The 22,891-nt window shown below is 28.9% G+C and overlaps 1 protein-coding gene across 1 annotated transcript; it reads left to right on the top strand.

The window, feature by feature from the left end:
* Positions 1-1,705: 1,705 nt before the first annotated feature.
* Positions 1,706-22,891, top strand: LOC112497119 (coumarin 8-geranyltransferase 1b, chloroplastic-like). Its single transcript, XM_052434883.1, has 12 exons — positions 1,706-1,768; positions 2,147-2,286; positions 20,127-20,325; positions 20,639-20,722; positions 20,815-20,889; positions 21,072-21,155; positions 21,337-21,395; positions 21,857-21,983; positions 22,076-22,147; positions 22,243-22,338; positions 22,603-22,707; positions 22,831-22,891. Exons 1-12 carry the CDS (start codon positions 1,706-1,708, stop codon positions 22,873-22,875), a joined length of 1,149 nt encoding a protein of 382 aa, XP_052290843.1. The 3' UTR covers positions 22,876-22,891.

The raw sequence follows: 22,891 nt of genomic DNA on the forward strand, positions 1-22,891 counted from the left end.
TCTCTTGCATCTCTACTGTAGAAATCTGTTTCACAGGTGGTAATCGGCTATTGTTTGACTTTTTTGGCACAAAAGAAATCATTGTACTCACCCCACCTTTGTTAACCCCTTTGGCCTCCTTAAGAATTGCTTCCATAGCTCCTTCTTGTAGCAAGGCTAAATCAATGGCTTGGGTCAGAGTGTTCGGTTGAAACATGGTGACTTGGTTCTTAATGGCATCCTTCAAGCCACTAATGAAACATTGAACAAAGAAATCCTCAGGCAGCCCCTTTGTTCTAGCCATCAATGCCTCAAATTGTTCTTGATAGGCTTTTACTACATTAGTTTACTTTAGCTTCGTTAATTGCCCAACTGGACTATCATAAGCACTAGGACCAAAATGAGCAACGAAATCTGTAGAAAAACCCTCCCAGTTGATAAAATTGCATGGCCAGCTTCATACCCCTGAAACTATTCAAGGGCATGTCCCTCTAAATGGATCAACGCCATCTCTACTTTCTCTTTTTCAACAATTCCATTGATGTTGAAAAAACGGTCACACTTGTAAATCCACCCACTAGGATTTTCACCCTCGAATTTGGGAAAATTCAATTTGGAAAATCAAGTTTGAACGGAATTCTTACTAGTACGATTATTATTCGAACCCCTATTGGTTGAAGTACTTTCCCCCGTTATTGGAATCCCTTGTCTTTGTTGTTGTGGATTGATCAAGTTTCAGGCTTATAGCAGCCATCATCTTAGACAAATCCGATAAAAGAAGGCCGTGTTTTTCTGAGGTCTCTTGCAACTGCTTCAGAGACTCATCCACACGCTTTTGCTCTTGTGCTCTCGTTCCGTCAGCCATATTGGTGCCAAAATCGAGCTCGGATACCAAATCTTATGATCCAAGAGGTAGAGCAAAAACAAAAAAAAACTCTTGAAGTTTTATTAAGTTTTTTTTTTTCTGATAAAAAAAATTAACCCCCCAATCGAGTTCTTCTTATACAGAGAAAACAAGAAAATAAGTTAATAAACGAAACAACTAAATAAGGAAACAGCTAGCTAGAATCAAGGCAAATCAATCTTAAAGGAAAACTGTCGTAACAAGGCTTCAGTTAGACGAAGAGAAATAGGATTGATGGGCTATTGGATTCAAACAATAGATGGAGAGAAGGGCTTGTAAAAATTACAGCAGAGGTGTGTAACTACTTTACTAATATATTTACCTCCTCAAATCCTTCTCATGATTCGATTGATGATGTTATTATTGATTTGGAGCCTAAAGTAACAGAGGATATGAATCAAATGATAGACAAAGCCTTTATGGAGGAGGAAATTCGTCTAGCCCTTTTTCAGATGCATCCCTACAAAGCTCTTGGACCTGATGGACTAAATGCTGGATTGTTTTCAAAAATATTGGCATATTATCGGTGAATTAGTAACAAATGTTTGTTTTCATATTGTGAATGATGGGGAGACATCTCTTATGTGAATAAAACTTAAATTGCTCTGTTCCTTAAAATTAAAAAGTCAAAAAAGGGTATCTGAATGCAGGCCTATTAGTCTCTGTAATATTATCTATAAAATTATTATAAAAACAGTGGTTAAAAAGATAAAGCTGGAAATCAAAGCGCTTTTGCATCAGGTAGACCTATTATAGACAATATAATTGTGGTTATGAAGGTTTACATAAAATTAGATTAAGAAAAAGGAGAAAAATGGTATGATGGCTCTGAAGTTAGATATTAATAAGCTTGATGATCGCCTGGAATGGGATTTTCTAGCAAAGGTGATGCTAAAATTTGATTTTATTTTGCATTGTATTATAGCTTCTTCCTTCTCCGTGTTAATTAATGGAGTTCCATTAGGCAATATAATCCCTAAAAGAGGATTAAGATAGGGCTGCCCACTCTCTATTTATTTTATGTGCCAAAGGTTTTTTATGTTTATTACAAAATACTATTAGTGCGAACGTAATTCATGGTGTTGATTTTGGGCGACATGGTCCTTCCATTTCTGACTTTTGTTTGCAGATAACAGACTCGTTTTTTAGAAAGCCTCAGTGGATGAGTGCCGACACCTTAAGAGAATATTTGAGAAGTTCTCGCTTCTGGTTAGGTGTTTAATTTAAAGAAAATCTTCAATACTTCTTAGTCTAAATGTACAGGCTGATGTCTTTGCAAAATTGAAGGAGGCCTTCCAGCTGGAGGTCGTACCTCATCTTGAGAAATATTTCAGTTTGCCTTCAATGCTTGGCAGATCTAAATATCAAAATTTCAGTGAGTTGAAGGAAACGTTTTGTACAAGGTTAATCGCTGGAAATCAATGTTGTTTTCTAGTGACGATAAAAAGGTTTTGATTAAAGTTGTTGCCTAAGCGATTCTAACCTATGCCATAAGTCTTTTTGAGCTTCATTTAATCCTTTATGACAATATTTAAAAAATCATTGCAAAATTTTAGTGGGGATCCAATGCAACGGCAAGGAGTATTCACTGGATGGATTGGAAAAAGATGTGTGTGCCGAAAGAAGATGGTGGGTCTAAGCTTTCATGATCTCGGAGCTTTTAATCAAGCACTTCGTGGAAAGCAATGTCGGAGGTTGCTTCATTGCCCAGAATAATTAATAAATATTTACCGAAAGGGGAGTTCATGAAAAGTAAGTTGCGATTGAACCCTTCGTATGTATGGAGGAGTTTACTTTCAGGAAAAAAGGTATAGAGAATTGTCTAGATTGAGAGTAGGTGATGGTAAATCAATCATTGTCTACTCAGATAGATGGCTGCCAAGCCTCATATATTCAAGCTAATATCACCAAAGGGTTTGCTTGATTACAATATGGTTGCTGAACTTATTGATAGAAGGGGCTGTTGGAATGAACAACTAATCTGACAAAAGTTTCTCTTAGTTGATGTCAAGTTAATTCTAGAAATTCCTCTTCCTCATGCTTCGAGACAAGACAAATTAGTCTGGCATGATGATAAAAGAGGAATTTATTCAGTGAAGAGTGGTTATCAAGTATCTTTAATGATGAAACTTCCTGAGAATCTTTCTTGTTCTAATGGTGCTCAAGGTGGATTTAAGTTCTTATAGTTTTACTGCGTACCAAACAAAATTAAAATATTTTTTAGCGGGCCATCAACAACTTGTTGCCAATTAACGGAAATCTCTATAAGAGAAAAATCTTAACTGACTCTTGGTGCCCTAGAGGTAAACTTGGTTATGATACTACTATGCATGCTTTGGTGAAGTTCTCCTCTTTTGGTGCTTTATGGGAAATTACTCACTTAAGCTTCAAGGAGCCAGCCTGGACTCTAATGGAAAAGGGTAATATAAATGATTTTGGCTTGTTTATGGTGACAACCTAGAGTATTTGGAGTTGAGGAATAATTGGATATTTAGAAAAGGGAATTGTTGTCCGCTACTAACCTATAACAAAGCAGTGGATCTGTTGCATTCTTATAGATCTCTCTACAAGCATTCCCCAAATAAGTTGGTCTTGAGAGCAGACTCTTCCATTTAATATTGGTCTCTCCCTGATGTTTATTGGAATAAAATGAATAAATTATGATGGAGGATTGCTTGGTTTAGAAGCAATTATATGGAACTCCCAAGGAGGAATCATGGCTGCAGCAAGTTGGAGATATCATTTTCTAAATGATGTTGAAGCACTCGCTATTTATAAAGTTTAAAGATGGCCAAATTAATGGGGTTTTATCCTTTGATTATTGAATTGGATTAAAAAAATGTGATTAGGCTGATTACTAGCAAGTTTGCAAGCAGAAGTGAGATAGGATGGTTAGTTGATGAGTTTCAAGACCAGGCTAAGGATGTTGCTAATTTAGTGTTTACCTAAAGCATGTAATTCAGTGGCTCACAAGTTGTCTAAATTGGCATTGTTAAAGCCAAACTGTTGTCTTTGGTTGAAAGAAGCTCGTGCTAAACTCATGGCTTTGTTATCTTGTAATAATTGTTTGTCTGATTAAAGCCTTAAAAAGATTGTTATCTTACATAATTATAACTAAAACCTTAATGAATAATTATTTTCATTAAAAAAAAAAGACATGGGCCACAAAAATGACAGCAGGGGGAAAATATCATCTTCATTAGTAATTATTAGTTATAATTACTCTATCTCGCTCTCTCTCTCTCTCTTTCACTTATTTTCTTAAACTTCTTAAGTAAGTAAACTATCTAATTGATATGATTATTTTCATTCTCTCCCTAACATATTTTTGTTTAAGAAAAAAAGTTTTTGAATATAAGTGAGACCATTTGCATTTAAATAATTATTTTGAACATTCAAAATTTAAGAAATATTTTTGTTCCTAAAATATCATTAAAGTAATTCATTATCAAGGATAGCTTTCCAGTGCAGGCGCCCTCATTTTTTTTTTTCCATGTGAATACGTTTTTAAAACATAGGATTTAATAGATTCAGATTTTGATACTATTAAACCACACAGCTTTATAGTGCATTAAAAAATAACACTATTAAACTGCATGGCTTGACACAGATCCTCATTTAAAAAAGGGAAATTATCACTACACCACCTCTTTTTTTCCTTATGTTCATCCAACCACCAAAAACATTCTAACATGTTCTCTGCACCACATTTTTTTTTTTAAATTTGTATCAACTAACCACTTTTTAACTAACACCGTTAAATAATTTAAATGAAATGATAATTTTACCCCTAAATAAATTAAAAGACCATTTTATTTTACAAAAACTTTGAAAAATAAGAAAATTATAATTATAAAAATACTCATAAATTTAATAAAATAAATAAATCTCAAACAAAGGTGCTCAACTGATTTTTATTTCATTTAGATTTTTAAAATTTTAATAATTATTTTTATTAAAAAATTATAATTTTGCAAATTTTTAATAAAAATGACTGAATTTATTTATTAAAAATTATAATTTTTAAAATTTTATTAAAATAACTGAATTTATTTATTAAAAAATAAATCCCAAAATTTTAATAATTTAGGGGATTTTTATTAAATCCCAAAATTTTGTAATTATTTTTATAATTATAATTTTTATTTAGATTATTATTAAAAATAAAAATTCTAATTTTGGGATTTATTTTTTATTAAAATTAGGGGTATTTTTATAATTATAATTTTCTTATTTTTCAAAGTTTTTATAAAATAAAATGGCCTTTTAATTTATTTAGGGTTAAATTTGTCATTTCATTTAAATTATTTAACGGTGTTAGTTAAAAAGTGGTTAGTTGATACAAATTTAAAAAATAAAAATGTGGTGCTGAGAACATATTAGAATTTTTTGGTGGTTGGATGAATATAAGGCAAAAAAGAGGTGATGCAGTGATAATTTTCCTTTAAAACATAAGACTGCTCGCATTTGAGAATGATTATATATATCATTATATATAATTAGACAAAATGAATATTCTTTTAAATTTGCGTGGCGAGAGTTTGCGGGTGAAAAGGACGATTGCAATGATTTTACATGAACAAACAAACGTTTGATAATTAAGATGGATATATTCTATTAAAGGAAATTGAATTTAAGAATTCCCTTAAACCATGTTTGGACATGAAATAGATGGCGCTTTTTATGTCGTATGATAGGAAATTAATTTTGCGGAAAGACTTTAAAAAGCAATATTCAATCAAATTGCGTGGAGTCTTTAAGGGATGGATGCCGTAATATGTTTGATAAATTGACCAATTAGGTGTTTGATGAAATGCCAGATATTCAAATATTGGTGGAAAATCAACTGTCCTCAACATCGCATGAAGATGAGCATGCACGCAAGACTAATAGATGATTTAATTAAGAATAAGATTAACGATGTCAAAATAAAATACGTACGCAACAGCTTGTGCTTATCATTATATACTATTGGCGCTCTCCAAGTTACATTTAGTGTAACTTACAATAGCTAAAATTTATCTACTGGCTGGCCAGACATTATTTTATTACTTATTTTTGCACCGAAAATTTTAATTATAAGTTATAAAAAAAATATGTAACTCAGAAAAGCCCCTATTATACATGTAACTAATACAAACTAAGAAGTTAAAATAATAGAATCGATGTTTTGATTAAAGATTACATATTTTTATTTACAATTCTACTCTTTTATCACTTAATTTGATCTGTTAGTCAAAGTGAGGCCTAGCTCCCATCACCAGGAAAACTCACACAGCTGCACGCAAACTTGAACGAGGAGCACTTGGTTGAGATTTGGGGGATATGGGATGGGTTGAATAGGGTTCGTAAAAATTCAACTCAACCCATTATTTAATTGGTTGAGATAAGATAAACCTAATCCAATAAAATAAATATTTTAACATAACTTAATTCAACCCTTAAATCATCTGGTTAAATTGAGTTGTATTGGATTGATTGAGTTGAAGGCTAAATCAAAATTAAAAATTAAAAAAGTAAAATATATGAAAATTATTAAAATGAGATATAAATTTATTATAATATGAAAATTTCATTCACTATCTAGTGTTTGACTAAAAAAAGCTACAAAATCATCTTAAAATTAAGAAAATTTCAACAATGAGCTTCTAAACTTTATTTTCGACTTCCCACATCTCTTTTTTGAATTCTAAATTAAGACCTTCTACATAATTAGCTAGCATCATGTCCAATTACAAAATAAATGTGATATATAATTATGTATTGTTCAGTATTTAAAAAAAAGAAAAATTAAAACCAACTTAATTTTAAAATTAAACTTAGAAGATAATAAGATTACCTAAATGAGAGAGTGATTTTAGTTCTAAAATTAGAGTGTAGAGCAATACATACGAGAATGAATTTTTTCTATTAAAAACTAAAAAAAATTAAAAATTAGGTTAGCTATTTAGGGTTTAGAATTTTATAAAAAGAGTTAATTACGATGAATTCATCGAGCCCAATCCAACTTAATTATTAATTGAGTTTAAAAAATTTAACTCAATTAACCTATTATAATCCACTCATAAAAATAAATTAGATTAAATTGAATTGGATCGAGTCCTTAGGTTGGATTGGGTTAGTCCCTCTCTAGTTAGGACCACCACGTGGCTAACCAGACAAATAATTAATTAATACTGTTAGATAAGATAAGATATGCATGGAGTTAAAAAAAGATTAATTTTGAACATATATATAGCTTAATAGCTAGCTATATGATTCTGACCTGCACGGCACAGGTACAGAAACTTTTTTTTTTTTTATTACATGAGACTATTGCTCAAATTACAGTTCAAATTACAACTCATATTACATGAGAGTATAATTGATATGTACAATCATATATTTATACTGAGCCCTATTGATATGAATGCTGATATGACACCGCTCAGATTTTTAACCCTCTCAAATATTCGAGGGATGTCAAACTCCCATCCTGGGAGAAAGACTGTCTTCACTCGAGCTCAAGGGCTCCAAGAAAGAATATTTAAATTAAACCCCTACAATGCGACTGCGGAGGCTCGAACCCCTTCCCTCACATTTGTGAGGGAGGGGCTCTAGCCACTTGGGCTAAGCCCAAGTGGTTCAGGTACAGAAACTTACTTGCAAGCAAGTCGCGGTTGGTATGGTATTCGTCTACATTTTTCTGACTTCTTGTTAATAAATAATGGATTAATCATTTTCGGCTTATTAATTTTTCTCTCAAACTGTGTGAAACTGGGGCCAAAAGTAAATATCCTACCGCCACTAGACTACTAGAGGCTGATGAAGATGATTTAAAAATCAACTCTTTGAATCAACTGCTTTAATCGTGATGTAACCAATGTTTGGATTCTCTATTTCAAATAATAAAATAACAAAAATATCTTTGTCTTTCCTCAAACTGTCAACATGTGCATGCCATAAATTTATTGGAGTGTTGACGGGGCTAGCAAGCTCAAGCATATTTGAGGCTATTGGCCAAATTGTTTTAGTAAGCCACTTGTCCTTTATTCACCCAAATCTCAAAGCTCCACATGCAATTTTTTTTTTTTTTTATGTTATGAAAAATATGTAATCTTGATAATTGAGATATGATAACGGTTAACAGAGCCTTCAAGTTCCGTCAAAAAATATTATTTTTTTAAGCAACACTTATCACTAAGAATAGCTCTAAATAAGGGAGAAAATTTAGCATAAAAACTAACGTTACATCAAATATATTATAAAATTTTTATAAATGTTACATCTAAAGTATTATAGAATTTTTACAAAATAGGAAATCTCTAGTGTTATTCTATTGGTGGGATTATAGTAGTAAGACATCATAAGTATTATAAAATTTCTCCAAAAAATAAACCTCTACTATTACACTATCGGTGGGATTATGATAGTTTACATAGGGAAGGATAACAACTAAAGAAGTAGGAAATTAAACAATAATAAATTACCATTTTTTTCTTTTTTCATCTTAAAAAGTAAAGTAACTTAAAAAGTATATTTTTAATACTGACGGGCCAATTAAAACTGGTTAAAAACCAATCGATTAAGCTCTTAGGGGTAATAAATTACTATTGTTAATTACATTGAACTATAACTAAGCTACCAATTAAATAGAAAAACATTTTTCAATTTAGATATAAAATAAATACCAATTATTAGAAAATCTATAAAAGTAAAAAAAAAAATCCATCTTATAATAACTTTTCTTGTCTTATAATGAAGTTTTTTGTCCTATAATGATAGTGTGTACTAATTGTAGTACTAACTGTGGTAAGTACATCAATACTGTATCTTTTAACGTGGTACCTTCACATCTAATTGGCACAAGAAAATCCCCCAAGTTACTTATCAGCGAAGTCATGACTTTGTATTGTTTATGCATTATAAGTTTTATTGTCTCAGTGACAGTAATGGGAATATAAATTCTATGTAAAAATTATTGTGTACAAATTGATATCATTCAAATAATGATTTTGTACTTTTACCACCATTACATGGGTTCCACTTGGTATATTTTCATTCGCTGTAATAACTTTGACATTTTCATTTAGGTGTCTAACCAGTTTGTTGAATGATATATTAACTGTTCCAAAGAGAGTTTGTACATATATCTCCAGCATTGCTCTTACCAAAATAATAATAACAATAAATAAACTAGTGCTAAGTTAATTTTGATATTTGCATTTCAATTTTGCTACAATAACTTCACATTCTCTTTGGATTCGTTTGTAACCCGCAGTCACTTCTTGTTACAACAATAGAGAGGGGAACAATTTTGACACCTCAAGCTGAAAAAAAAAAATAGGGATCACATAGATTTTAGGGTTATTTTGGTTTGTTTTGTATAATAATTGTAAATTATAAATGATTAGAAGAAATATTGATATTCATAGGGCGAACTCAATGAAGGCCCCCGAAAGACTGCTTTGATATTATCTTAAGACTAAACTAATTTTAATTTGTAACTCTTCTAAGGGTCAGTTTGGGAATGCTGTATTTTTTAAAATAATTGTTGTTAACTGTGCTATAGAAATAATTAGTTATAAAGAGAATCAACTAAGTGTTTGGTAAATCTTATTTTAAAAAGTACTATGAGTTTTGAAAGTAATTATTGGTGTTTGGTAAAATTTACTGTTAAACTGCTGTGAGAAAACGAATAACTAATAAAATGTACATAATGTAGGATAAAATTTACTTACATATATAAAAACATGTACATAAAATATTTTTAATTGTGTATTATAATAACTTTAACTAAAAATAAAATTTATATCATATTGCTGTAGAGATCTTTTGATGTAATGTAAAATATAAAGAAGAAATAGAGAAAACAAAAGAATGAATGAATTATAATAAAAATTATTGAAATATTGATGTCGTTTCCAATTTAAATAAGGATAATTTTGAGTTTAGGTAATAATTTTAAGAATATTTATGAAATTTTATTAAAGTATAAAATTGATTATCAAAATCAGAATTTAAAAGTTACTCATTTCCTTCTTTTCAAAATCAGTTGCAAGAGAGTTGATTTTGACAAAAATGATTTTGATTTTTTTTACCAAACACCAAAATTAACTTTAGACTTTCAAAATCATTTTTAAATCTCCCAAAAACAATCTCAAACGGGCTCTAAGTTTTCAATTTTTTTAAAAAGTTGTATGACATATTTAAACCACGTTGAATTCTTTTGGATTTTTTTAAAATTTAGCCTAATATTCATGATTTATTGGACTGGTGGGTCTATTAAGCCTTAATTTTATATATCATTAGGTCTTAAATGCATAATATTTTTAAAAAATATTCTTATTATTTTAATAATTTTCATCATATAATCAATAAATTTTCATTTATATTATTTAAATGAATCGTTCTTATCTCTAATTCCTCTATGTTTGTCATTATTTGTATTCATATAGATTTAATGTCTCCCATTCCTAATCGCTACCTTTTAGCACTAAGAAGGAAGATTTCCTCTATAATTATATTTTGATTAGGATGAAAAAACTTACCGAGTTTCCACGCAAAACCAGCCTAGACCCTAATCCCTAATAGACTTCGACGTCGCTGCTACTGACATGCCACAGTTATTCTTTGCTTTTGTCGTCGTCTTCAAAAAATTTGTAATTGAATTTGTACTATGCTTCCTTTAGATTAAATTCCTGTGTCTGTAACTGTTGATATCTATCCTTTGTTACTATATCCTTACAAAATCTTTCATTTTCCTGTATTTTTAACTATTTGTTAGCACCGTCACTAATAAAATAATAAACAACAATAATTTTTATGTTGATATTTTACAATTCTAAAAATAATCATACAATAATAGCCCTATATTTTATTGTTTAGCCTGATACATATATTTATTATTAAAAAATTATCATTCGTATACTCTATATTTGCTCTGTTATAAAAAATACTACAATACTTTGAGGGTGTATCAATCATCCACCCTTAGTTGACAAAATGTATCAGCTAATCATCAAACTGTTAATTATCGTTTGAAAGTTAACGGAATTACAGTGCATTGACGATTTTACCCTTAAAAATTATCACTTGTATACCCTTAAATTCTCTTTTTATTACTTGTATACCCTTAAATTATCACTTGTATCATATGAAAAGACCAAATTACCCTTATGACATCATCATACTTAAACGGCAACTAACGGTTTGGTGGTCAGTTCATATATTTTGTCAACTTAAGGTGGACGATTGATACACCCTCAAAATATTGTAATATTTTTAATAATAGAGTAAACTAAGGGTATACAAATGATAATTTTCCTTTATTATTTTGTGATATAGCCCTTTCAACTTTACTAATTTTGCTTTTGTATTATGCTCGCGGTTGAGTAAATTATTGAGGGACCCGATTATGATTGAGTATATCCTACAGCTTTGTCCGACTCTTTTGACAAAAGAGGAAAAAAGAAAAAGGGGGGGGGGGGGGGGGGGAGAGAGAGAAATTTATATAATTTTGTCTTAAAGGGATTGGTCTTCAAAAGTTAGCTATATATATATATATAATGTTTCGTATCGAAACATTAAACAAATTAATTAGAAAAGGGACACGAGTATTATACTTGGGCGACTATAGGTAAGTATTGATTGAACCAAAAAATTATGACGCAAAATGATACGCTAACTATCTAAACGAAATTGACTGAGTGATTTTGATTGATACATTAATAAATGAAGGTAATAAGAAATCAGTTTCAGTCATCCTTTCGTCTCGGGACAAGTACATACACAAATAGCCACTCTAGCTTCCAATGAATTGATTGGCACAAACATGTAAATGTCAATTAAAGATGGAACATTACAAAAAGATATACAATTTGAGACAAATTTGGAATACCTTGTCAGCAATAGAATGCTGGTTACTGCTTAGAAATTACTCGTCGGTTATAAATTCTTTGTTGAATTATTACGATATGTATCTCTTCGTCAATTGTATGAAAAGAGAGAATACACACGCACATACAAAATATAAATATGGTACGAATCAAACAAACGGAAGTTAAGGTGGTATTCAGTTCGCAGAAATGAGTGGAGAAAATATGGGAAGAAAAGAGAAGAAAGAAGAGAAAATGTCAGGAGAATTCAATTTATGTTGTCTGATTTTTTTTTAAAATTCCAAGAGAGAAAAGAATTTAAATATTTTTGTTTTCGAGGCTTTTAATGTCTAATTTTAAACTTTTCAAGATTTAACTAAATAAATTTGTTTTGTTTTGTTTTTAAATAAATCACTGTTTAACACAAAATAAAATATCAATAACTGTTATTATTTAATCAATTTATGTTGGCACCCTCTCATATTTCTAATTTTTTATTTTTAAAATTATTAACATAAAAAATATCAATAATATTATTTGACAAAACAAGTTATAAATAACAGTTATTTAATTAAAATAAACTAATTAATAGAATTTGACCTCTTAACTCTTTGGTGAAGGATCCATATTCCTAAATTTGATGAAATTTAAATCTCAATTGAAATTGAATTCCACCATTCTATTGCCAGCTGAACAATGGAAGGGGACAGAGAAACCAAATCCTTTCCTCTCCCCTCATCTATCACCATTCACCAAGTTCCAACCGAACACAAAATAATAGCGGTAAATTTTGGAGCTAGAATTGGAAATTTTTAGGAGATTATAGAGGTAGCTTTTTGGAAGTCAAAGCCTATATATAATAATTTAGACTGAAATGTCAAAATATTAACAATTATTGGCGAAAATGACAATATAATATATTTTGTGGGTTGACATTTTGAATTTGCGAGAGATCAATACTGGAATTACTGTTTGTCTCTTTCTTTTCATAGGCTTGACTAGAGCCCAACCGTGTCGATGTCAAAATAAACTACGAGTAAATAACACTAGTTAACAATAAAATAGCGATTTTTCATAAACTATTGATACATTAATCAATCATTTCTGTTTCGTGCACTTAATTTTATTTCCTAAAGATAAGGACGACGGTATTTTAAAATATAAATAAATTAGAAAATAAAACCGCGCTTCACGCGGCTTTGAAAAAAAAATTTAGTATTATCTTTTTTTCTTACTTTACACTTGATGAAACTGATAAAAAATATGAATTGATTTTTTTTTTAAGATGAGGCAGCCTTATAAAAAACAAAAAAAAATTATTAGTCAGTAATACAAATAAAGAAGCAACGCAAGATAAAGAATAAAATGAGAGAATATATTATAGAGTGATTTTATTCATTCCAATTATGTGTGTACAAAACAAAAAGATGAGCTCTTCTTTTATAGTTGCATAATCACTTCATGAAATTAATGAAAAATTATGGATCATAATTACTTGTGAGATAGTGGGAGTTATAAGGAAGCTAAAGGTTGCTAATGGGAGATAGTGAGGAAACTAAGAGATATATATTATGAATATCTACATTTATTTTAATAAATTCATAACACTCCCCCTTGGATATTAATTACAAAGAATGTGCCTCATTAAAATCTTTACATAATTGTTATTGTGTAATAACAATCAAATTAATTATGAGAAGATGAAAAGCCACATCTAAAAGAAAATTTCTCTATTTATTATATAATAGAGAATATAAAAAGATGAGAAATGGTGATGCCACATCATCTTCTCAAGTCCCAACTTTATATATATATATATATATATATATATATATATATATTGGACATTGGACGACAAATTGACTTATATTAATTGTTCGTAAAAGACATAATTATTACACAACTGAATAAATATCATTAATGTTCGCTTTCACTTAAATAAAAACGTCATTGTATGTTGACTGAAGTTTTGTCAGTGCAATACTGGAAGCTCACAAGTTTTTTTTTTTTTTATATATATACTGGTTACACACCAGATTACTGTATTGCACAGATATTTACAAATATTTACAACTGTTATCACAATAGTACACTGATATTTAAAATCAGATATACCTAACTGGGACTTATATATATGATTACATTAAATTTTATGAAATACATGCTCAGATAAATTGCCCTTACAAACGAGGGATGCCCCTACTTTACTTGCATTTCGTAAGAAAGAAGAAATTATAAATGTTTTAGCTTTGTGGGGGCTTGAACCTTGTGAGGGCAGCAGCCCACCACTTCGACCAAGGCCGAAGTGGCCATTCTATTTCATTTAAACAAAGTTTCCTCCCTCCACCGAGATTTCTTAAAAAAAATGAAAAAAACAAATTGAAGACAAAATAAGAAGTGGTTGAACTAATTATTTTATTCTTGATTGTCATCTATATTTTGTTCTTTATTAGAGTGTTATTTGTTCAATAAAATAAATAGCCATATTATCCCCACGAATCCCTATGATAAATATTATATATGCAAATTTTCTTACATATTAGGTTGAATTGTTGATTCTTTAAAAAAAATTTGCAGTGAGAAAAAGTCATATATATAACAGTTCTCATATAATATTATTGTAATTCGGAAATCATGCCATGATTTTGGGGAGTGAATTAATCTGTCACCACCGACTGATCTTTCAGACTCCAAGAGTGAATTCATCACCACAAAATAATCTCCCAATTATTTCAAGCTACATCACTCAAGCTCGATTGGACTAAACGTATGGCCACATTCTACACTATCCTAAATTCCTAATTTTATTAACCCAACAAATTTCTCTCTAAAGGCCTTGTTTGTTAAACGATCAAAGTTTGAAGTTTTATTAATTTTAATTTTTTTAAATTTATTTGTTTACTTTTTAACTTATTTATAATTTTTAGACATTGATATTTGAATTGAAAAAGTGAACTTTTGTTATTTTTATTTGAATGGAAAATAAATACTATATCTAAAAAATGTCTCTATTAAATATGTTTATGTCCTCAAATATAAACATAATCCCTTCATTCATTTTGATCTTAAAGAAATAAATATCAAATAACTAAGTTTAATTTTTTTTTTTAAGAAGAAAACAAGATGCCACATATAATATGATATTAAAAAGAAAAGACTTCAACCAATTAAGACTTAATTAGATATCAGATAGAAATACAAACGGTACTTAAGTGTGAAAGCCAATATTTGTTTTGTTTTTTCAGTGGAAATATCAAGTTTAATTTTCTCTATTGAGATCATATATACTGGTGAAATTTCACCAAGCCACTTCACAATTCCAAAGAGCTCGCTGTACATTTTCACTAAGCCCTTTATGCATAATTATATTGAGTCGGCTACCAAATTCATTTCTTTGTTGGTGGCCCTACTTGCAAATTATCAGTGTTTATCTGTCCAACAGTGAGTGGTACACACACATGAGCCATTTAATATGCTCCTATAACAACAGTTTCTAGTCGAAATGTGAGGGATTCACAATTTTTGTTATAAAGCCAATAGGAAAAACTTCACTATATCTGCATATTTATATATGACATAATTCTATTTCTTGCCATTAGATAATTTTAATGCCGAAATTATTCAAATTTAAATTTTCGATAAGTTTATATTCTTTCGGTCATTTCAGGTTTGGACAATTACTAAAAAAGGGGGTTTAAATGATTAGTTTAATAAATTTATAATTATTTGTTTTTCTAACTAAACAATAGGGAGCTAATCGTAAATTGCCCATGAAATGAAAATGTCATCTACTTATTTCTTCACAAGCAAATAATGATATACCCATCTGTAAATACAACCCACTAAAATCTTGATTTCTATTATTTGATAAATAAATCCTATTTAACGCCAAATATACCTCTATGTTGTTAACATATGCAGTATTCTATTTTTATTCTATTAATACTTATCTATTTAGAATATGAATAAAAAAGCCTCTTCTGATTTTGATTATTTATCTTTCAAACTGTAAGTACAAAATATTTTAAAAATAAAACTATTATTATCTTATTGTTCATAATAATAATAATCTTATATAACAGAATTTCTTTTTAAATAATGTAGAATAAATCTTTTTAAATAATGTAGAATAAAGGATAGTATTTTAAACATTATAGTAATTTCCCACAATTTTTTTTATAATTTTGTAAAAAGATTAATCTATTTTTTTTTGGAAATTTATAATATTTTATATTAAAAGATTATGATATTTTATGTATCAAGAATTAGATAACTTTATCTAGCTTAAGAATAGTTAGGGAAAAAACTCTTTTCATCCTTAGGATTTCATTAATAGCATATTTCATCCATACTTTTTAAATAATAGCTCAAAACATCCTTACTCCAACTCACCGTTAGTTTAATGTTGTTAACTAATAATTCATTGAGGGCAAAATATGATTTTTTTATTAAAGTGATACAAACTATGTTAAAATAAATTTTTTACACAATTAAATAACACTACAAAACATTAAAATTTATATTTTGAAGCGAATATGAAAATTTATAAGTAGAAAGATGTACATTAAATAAGGAGGAATACCAAAAACTTTATCTCTCTAAATAAGTGCTATAAATAAAATAATTATAAAAAAGAGTAGAAAACAAAAGACAACTCAAATGTGAAACACTATTTTTCAATTATAGAATCTGACGTTGCAACCTATAATAACATCTAATTATATAAGGATTAAAAAATCAATAAGAATTTCAAATTAAAATAGATCAATACATGTAATTACAACCAATTAAAAATTGCAAGTAAAACTTTTATATTTGAAGTGAAGTATTAAATTACGAGACTTAATAAATTAAACAATTAAAATTTATTCACCCTTTCAAATTGTAAAAGTATTATTAGTCAAAAGTTTCAATAATAAACTAAACTCAATTAAGCAAAAAAGTATTTGGGTGTAATTGTTTTTTTTTTTTTTTGTTAGGCGCTCTAGCTCTCTGTAAAGAACTAGATGTTGATAATTCTTCTATCAAAAGCTCTTTAAAATACTCAAATTTACTTTCTAAATCGTCCTATTAGTTAATATAACTAATAAATAAAATTTAAAAATTGACATTAAAAGTTTATGAAAATATTGATAGTTGTTACTATATGATGTTTCTATTCAATTTCAATACTAGTGACGATGTTATATTACATTGACATATTTTTTAACTAGAATTTAAAAAGAAATTAAAGCAGTAATAAAATTTTAGCTCTCTAGTGTTTTCAATCTATTCAATAAAATATATAATTCAATTGAAAATAATATAATGGAATTAGGGTCATATTTGTAAATAAAATAAAAACTCTATTGTTATATAAAATTGATGAAAACATAAGGGTAATTGAGTTAGGGACATATTTGAATATAAAATAAAAACTCTACTTTTATACTAAATTGATGGAAACATAAGGGTAGCTGAATTAGGGACATATATGAAAATAAAATAAAAATTCTATTATTTTTACTAAATTGATAAAAAAAAGTAAGGGGTATAACTGATTTTTCTAGACTAGACTGGGCTACAGCTCGGTCTAGCCAACGTGTAGGTTTGCCATTGGAATAATCATCTTAAGCAACAAACTGTAATTAACACAATATATTTAAATCATTGGAAAAAAAATCAAAAATACAGCCAACTTTTATTTGCTTGCATGTGCTGAACATCTTCTTAATCTTCAATTAATTTTTATTTTAAACTTTACCACCACTTTTCCTTGACCATTATTATCTCTCGTAATCCTTACCATTGTCTCCCCAAGTCAGCTCACAATGCAATTAGAGAGTATACTTGTATGAATATGAAAATTATAATTATTTGTTGTACTTAGATATAGGGTTTAAAGGGTTTTCATGTTGCCAAAATAGAGAGAAGTGTAAAACAATTGCTTGAAATAGTATTTCTTGTTTAGCGGGATTAGATAAAAATTAGTTTCGGTTATATGTCAACCGTTTTTATTTTTTATTTTAATTTCTCTTTAATAGAAAATCTTTTTTTGCCCTCAACGAATTATTAACAAACGACATTTACTAACGATGAGTTAACGAGAATGATGTTTTAGGCCATTGTTTAAAAAGAATGGAAGAAATGAGCTATTGCATGAAACCCTAAGGATGAGAAGGACTTTTTTTCTCAATAATTATTCAATCATCAAATTTAAGGATAAAATTGTAACTTCAAAAAAAATCAACTAAATGTGGTGCCATTACACAAAGAGCAGCGACCATGCAAGGAAATAGTGAAACAGAATGGCTGAGACAAGTGACGACAATCCGCTGAAAAAATTATAATAAAACAAGAAAGCGACTGAATAGTTTTCAAAAGTCAAGTATATATCAAGTAGAGTTTGCCAAGTCTTTAAGTTCGTTTATAAATTTAGCACCAAGCCAAATAGCCAACCAACCACTCACTTTTGCAGATCAATTAGAGAGAGAAAAAAAAATTATGATTATGCTGCATTCATGTTTATGCTTCTCTCCTAAGTATCATCCTTTACAACTGTCTGGTATGTCTCTCGTTTCCCCACGAATCTTCCTTCTAATAAGTTTATGAAAAATGGTATTTATAGTCGGTGTCTCTTCACCTCTACTAATAAATGCTCTAATTTTTGAGTTTTTTAAAGTGGAGGTTGAACGTTTTTTTTAAATGTTAAAATATCTAAACTATCCTTAACTTATTTGACAATCTTATTTTATTTTTTTCATAACATAACTTTAAAAAATTTATCTATTAAAGTAATTTTATAATTTTTAATAAAAACTTTCATTGACAATCAAACAACTAAAATTTTTTTAGTAAAAACTCTACATGTAAAAGCTTTACTAATAAAAACTCTATTCAAATAAGGTTTATTTAAAAATTTATATCAAACGGAGCCCTAAACTTTCAAAACAGTGATAGAAGTAATAGTAAATATTAACACACTCAATTATTATTCTTTTAATTAATGATAACCCCATATAATTTTAAAGTTGATTTTGTTGCCATTCTGAAAAATTCTTGAGGATAAATATGAGTATTGTAAGTTTTTATATATTGTAAACTTATAATTAATTACTTTATCACATAAATAATAATACTAGCACAAATAGTTGTACATATTTTCTATTTTAAGAAACTAAATATCTCTAGGTCAGTAATGTTATACTTATTTTGTTGGGATACTTAGTTTGTATCCCAATTAATGTGTCATCAATAAAATTTCATCATTTGGATGATAAATAATAAAATTTAATAATTTTGAGCTCATGCCATGTAAGCTATCAACTCAATTTGTACAATTGCTTTCAATATAAATCATTAATATGTTTTATATATTAAGTTTTATTTAAGTGAAGAATTTTGGCATAAACCTTGAGCTATTAATATCAAGAGAGATTGTTAATTTTCTCCCTAATGAAATCAATATACATCATTTACTCCCTTATTATTTTCATAATTAATACCCAATAAGCCCCAACACCATAATTTTCTAGCATTAACCTTGTTTTTAAAATGCATTTTTTATATTTATTATCAATTAAATAAATCATATAAATTGAAAATAAAAAAATTAAATTTTAAAAGGAAGAAACATGGGTTTTGTGTAAATAAAAAATGAATGATAACATTTTTTTTTTTATACTTTTTGTTGCTTTTAAACATTTTTTTCTTATAAATTTATATTTTATAGCCGAAGATCAAACATCAAGCAAATTCCTTTAAATTTTTTTGTGCCAGAAGGGGTTATTGGGTATTATTAAAACAATAAGGAAGAAAGTAATATATATTGATTTCACCAGAGGGAAACTAGCAATCTCTTTAATTTTGATCTGTAAGTGTATATATATATATATATATATATATATATATATATATATATATTATCATTATCTAATAAGGGATTTATTTAAATTATTAAATAAGGGATAAACTAAAAAAAAAAAAACACATCCTTCAGTATAATATATTTTATTATGTAGTATAATACAGTGTGTGTTTTTCCTATATTTCAAGGGATTTCTTACTTTATTAAAGTTGCAAGACTACATGTTATATATATATATTTTTTATCTGATAAATTTTGGAGTATTGCTAGAGAGAGATAAGTATGAGAGAAAGACGAGAGAATTTTGCTCTCTCTCTCTCTCTACCCCTTTCTTCATTATTTCTCTCGTCTTTCTATTGTCCTTCTCTACACCAAGCATTTTCCTAAACTTTATATGTATTCTTATGGTCATTTTAGGTTGCGTGAAAAAGCATGTATCGCCAATAACACGGATACATGAGGGCGCTGTGAACAGAGGTAGCGAAAGCACGAAGTACTCCATCAGATGCCGAAGTTCATTATTTCACTTGACCAATTGCAGGAATAGAAACGGCGAGGGTATTACAAGCGACAAACAGTGTAAACCATTCAACAGGCACCGTGCTCCCGTCACGTTACAAGATGAAGCTGCATCAAGATTCGACGAAGATAATAATAATTCCATCAGCTTTCGCGATGCTTTCCTCAAGAATATCAACGCAATTTTTCAATTCACTCGTCCCTTCTTTCTTCTTGGCACTGTGAGTTGCTAATTGTTAATTAATTTATATATAATTAAAAAACAGGTATATAAATATTCTCAGGTGCCAATATCTTTTTTTTTTTTTATATATATGAATTCATTGTACACACCATATGATAAATTAGTCAATGAAACAAAAAATAATAAAAACATTAATACATCATATGATGTATATAATGAATTTATATTTTAAATATATAAATATTCACACTGAAGAAATAATACACACACATATATAAAATGAAATAAATTTCTATTTACAGTTAACGTAATATGATTTTTATGTTTTTTATCGATTATGTTTTATGCAGACGATTGATATGACCTCGGTATCTCTTCTTGCACCGCAACAGTTTGCCGATTTGACTCCGACATTTTTTATTGGATTATTGAAGGTAAATTATAAATTAATTAATGATATAATAATAAAAATTGCTTGTAATGTACTGTTTAGTAATTATTTAAATAATTCTTCATTATATTTCAGGCCATAGTGCCCGGATTACTGGTGAACATTTATGAGGTGGGAGTAAACCAGTTGTATGATGTTGAAATAGACAAGGTATAAATTTCATCAGAGACAACTAATTTTATGAATAATTAGTTCCAATCATAAATATATACAATCTGTGCATTACTAAATTAGGTAATAATTTCATTAATATAATTTCATTCTTAGTTATATTGCTTACTTAATTTTTCTGGTAAATTAGTTTAACATTGTTTAATTCATTGTTAATAAAGATTAACAAGCCTGATCTCCCCCTTGCTTCCGGTGATTTGTCCATTGGAGCTGGAATCACAATTACTTGCACATGTTTATTGATGGTAAGCAAATGCTAACAACTACTGCTTAAGAATTTCTGTTTAATTTTTAGTATTGATTAATTTGTTAATTATTAGGAAAAATAACTCTCTAATCTCGCTACTATCGAATTTACATTTAGTAAGTGAAGCTATATTCCATCTAAATTTATGTAATTTTTAATTCATTGATTTCAATTTTCAGAGTCTGGCTATAGGAATTATGCTTCAATCTCCACCCCTTATTTCTACCATCATTATGTGGTTTGTACTTTCAAGTGCGTATTCCGTCGATGTAAGTGTGGCCCTGAGTGAGATTCACTACTATTTTTATCAACTTTAAAATTTTAATTTGTACGTTGCACAAGTTTTTCAAAATTATTTTATGTTGGAATAAGTTTCAAGTTTAAGTTTTCAACTCACATGTTCTTTTTTTTTTTTTAAAGTAATCAATATGTTAAACTTAATTAATTCACAACATTGGTCATTTGATCACAATATATTCATGATCTAATTGGTTATTTATCAATCTTGTAGCTTCCCTTTCTTAGATGGAAGAGAAATCCATTTCTAGCAACAATGTATGGGGTGCTTGAGAGGGGACTTGCAATGCCTCTTGGTTACTTCATGCACATCCAGGCACGTACAAATTGTGCCTAGCTCCGTGTCATCATTTGGTCACTCATTAATTAACTTTTTATTTTCTTTTGTATTTTCCACTGAAGTGGGTTTGAAATATACCCTGCATGCATACAGAAGTACGTGCTTGGAAGACCTATAGAGTTTTCAAGAACATTGATGTTTGTAGTGGCTGTCAAGTGCTGGTTTTGCGTTTTGCTTGTACTTCTTAAGGTAAATAAACTGAGAAACCTTAAAAATGAGCAGAGCATATATATAATGGATTATGGATGGATACTAATGTATTTTCTTTGGACTTTAAATAGGATATGCCTGATGTGGATGGTGATAAAGAACATGGCATTCAAACGCTCAGTATCGCTCTAGGAAAAGAGAAAGTGTGTAAATTAATTCGAATAAATTCTATAACCATCATTTTTAACTTCAATTTTTGTCCTAGATTTTCCTTTCTAACTGTTATTCTTCTTAACAGGTACTTTGGCTAGGTGTTTATATGTTATTAGTTGTCTACGGAGCTCTTGTAATAGCAGGAGCTTCGTCACCCTTCCTGGAAAGCAAGCTTATCACTGTAAGAATGTGGGGGGGGGGGGGGGGGGGTGTTGATTTGTTACGGAATTCTAGATTTTATTAAAATTTGAGAAAACTATTAAATTATATGGTCTAATAGTATAATGCCATTACACTACTAAATCATATGACTTAATAGTTTTTTCAGACTTTAACAAAGCCCACAACTATGCATTGTATTATTTCATAAGAAATTTAGCCTTTTATGTATGTATGTGATCACAATTACTTACTAATTAAGAATTAAATTGTTTTTTTCTCGCAGATTATTGGCCACAGCACACTTGCATTTCTTTTGTTGCAACGAGCTCGAAATGTTGATGTCTCCAGTCAAGCAGCAATACTTTCTTTTTACAGGTTCATTTGGAAGGTAGGTGGTTCTACTTTGATGTGTAATTTCAATATTATTTTCATTCAAATCCAAGAAAGTTTTAGAATTTTATTTAATTGTAGACTGACTTATATAGTTATATGTTTTTGCACGCATTTGCAGTTACTCTTTGCTGAACACATCCTCCTTCCATGCGTACGACTATGAGATAACTTTGTTGCCA

The sequence above is a fragment of the Citrus sinensis genome, chromosome 2 (assembly GCF_022201045.2).
Source record: "Citrus sinensis cultivar Valencia sweet orange chromosome 2, DVS_A1.0, whole genome shotgun sequence".
In the NCBI taxonomy this organism is placed as follows: Eukaryota; Viridiplantae; Streptophyta; class Magnoliopsida; order Sapindales; family Rutaceae; genus Citrus; species Citrus sinensis.

Bases quoted from the DNA above. Each gene is read 5' to 3' on its own strand.
- LOC112497119 (XM_052434883.1), top strand. From the start codon at position 1,706: ATGGCTCTGAAGTTAGATATTAATAAGCTTGATGATCGCCTGGAATGG. The intron at 20,326-20,638 runs GTGAGTTGCTAA...TGTTTTATGCAG, and splicing joins CCTTCTTTCTTCTTGGCACT to ACGATTGATATGACCTCGGT. The intron at 21,984-22,075 runs GTAAATAAACTG...GACTTTAAATAG, and splicing joins TTTTGCTTGTACTTCTTAAG to GATATGCCTGATGTGGATGG.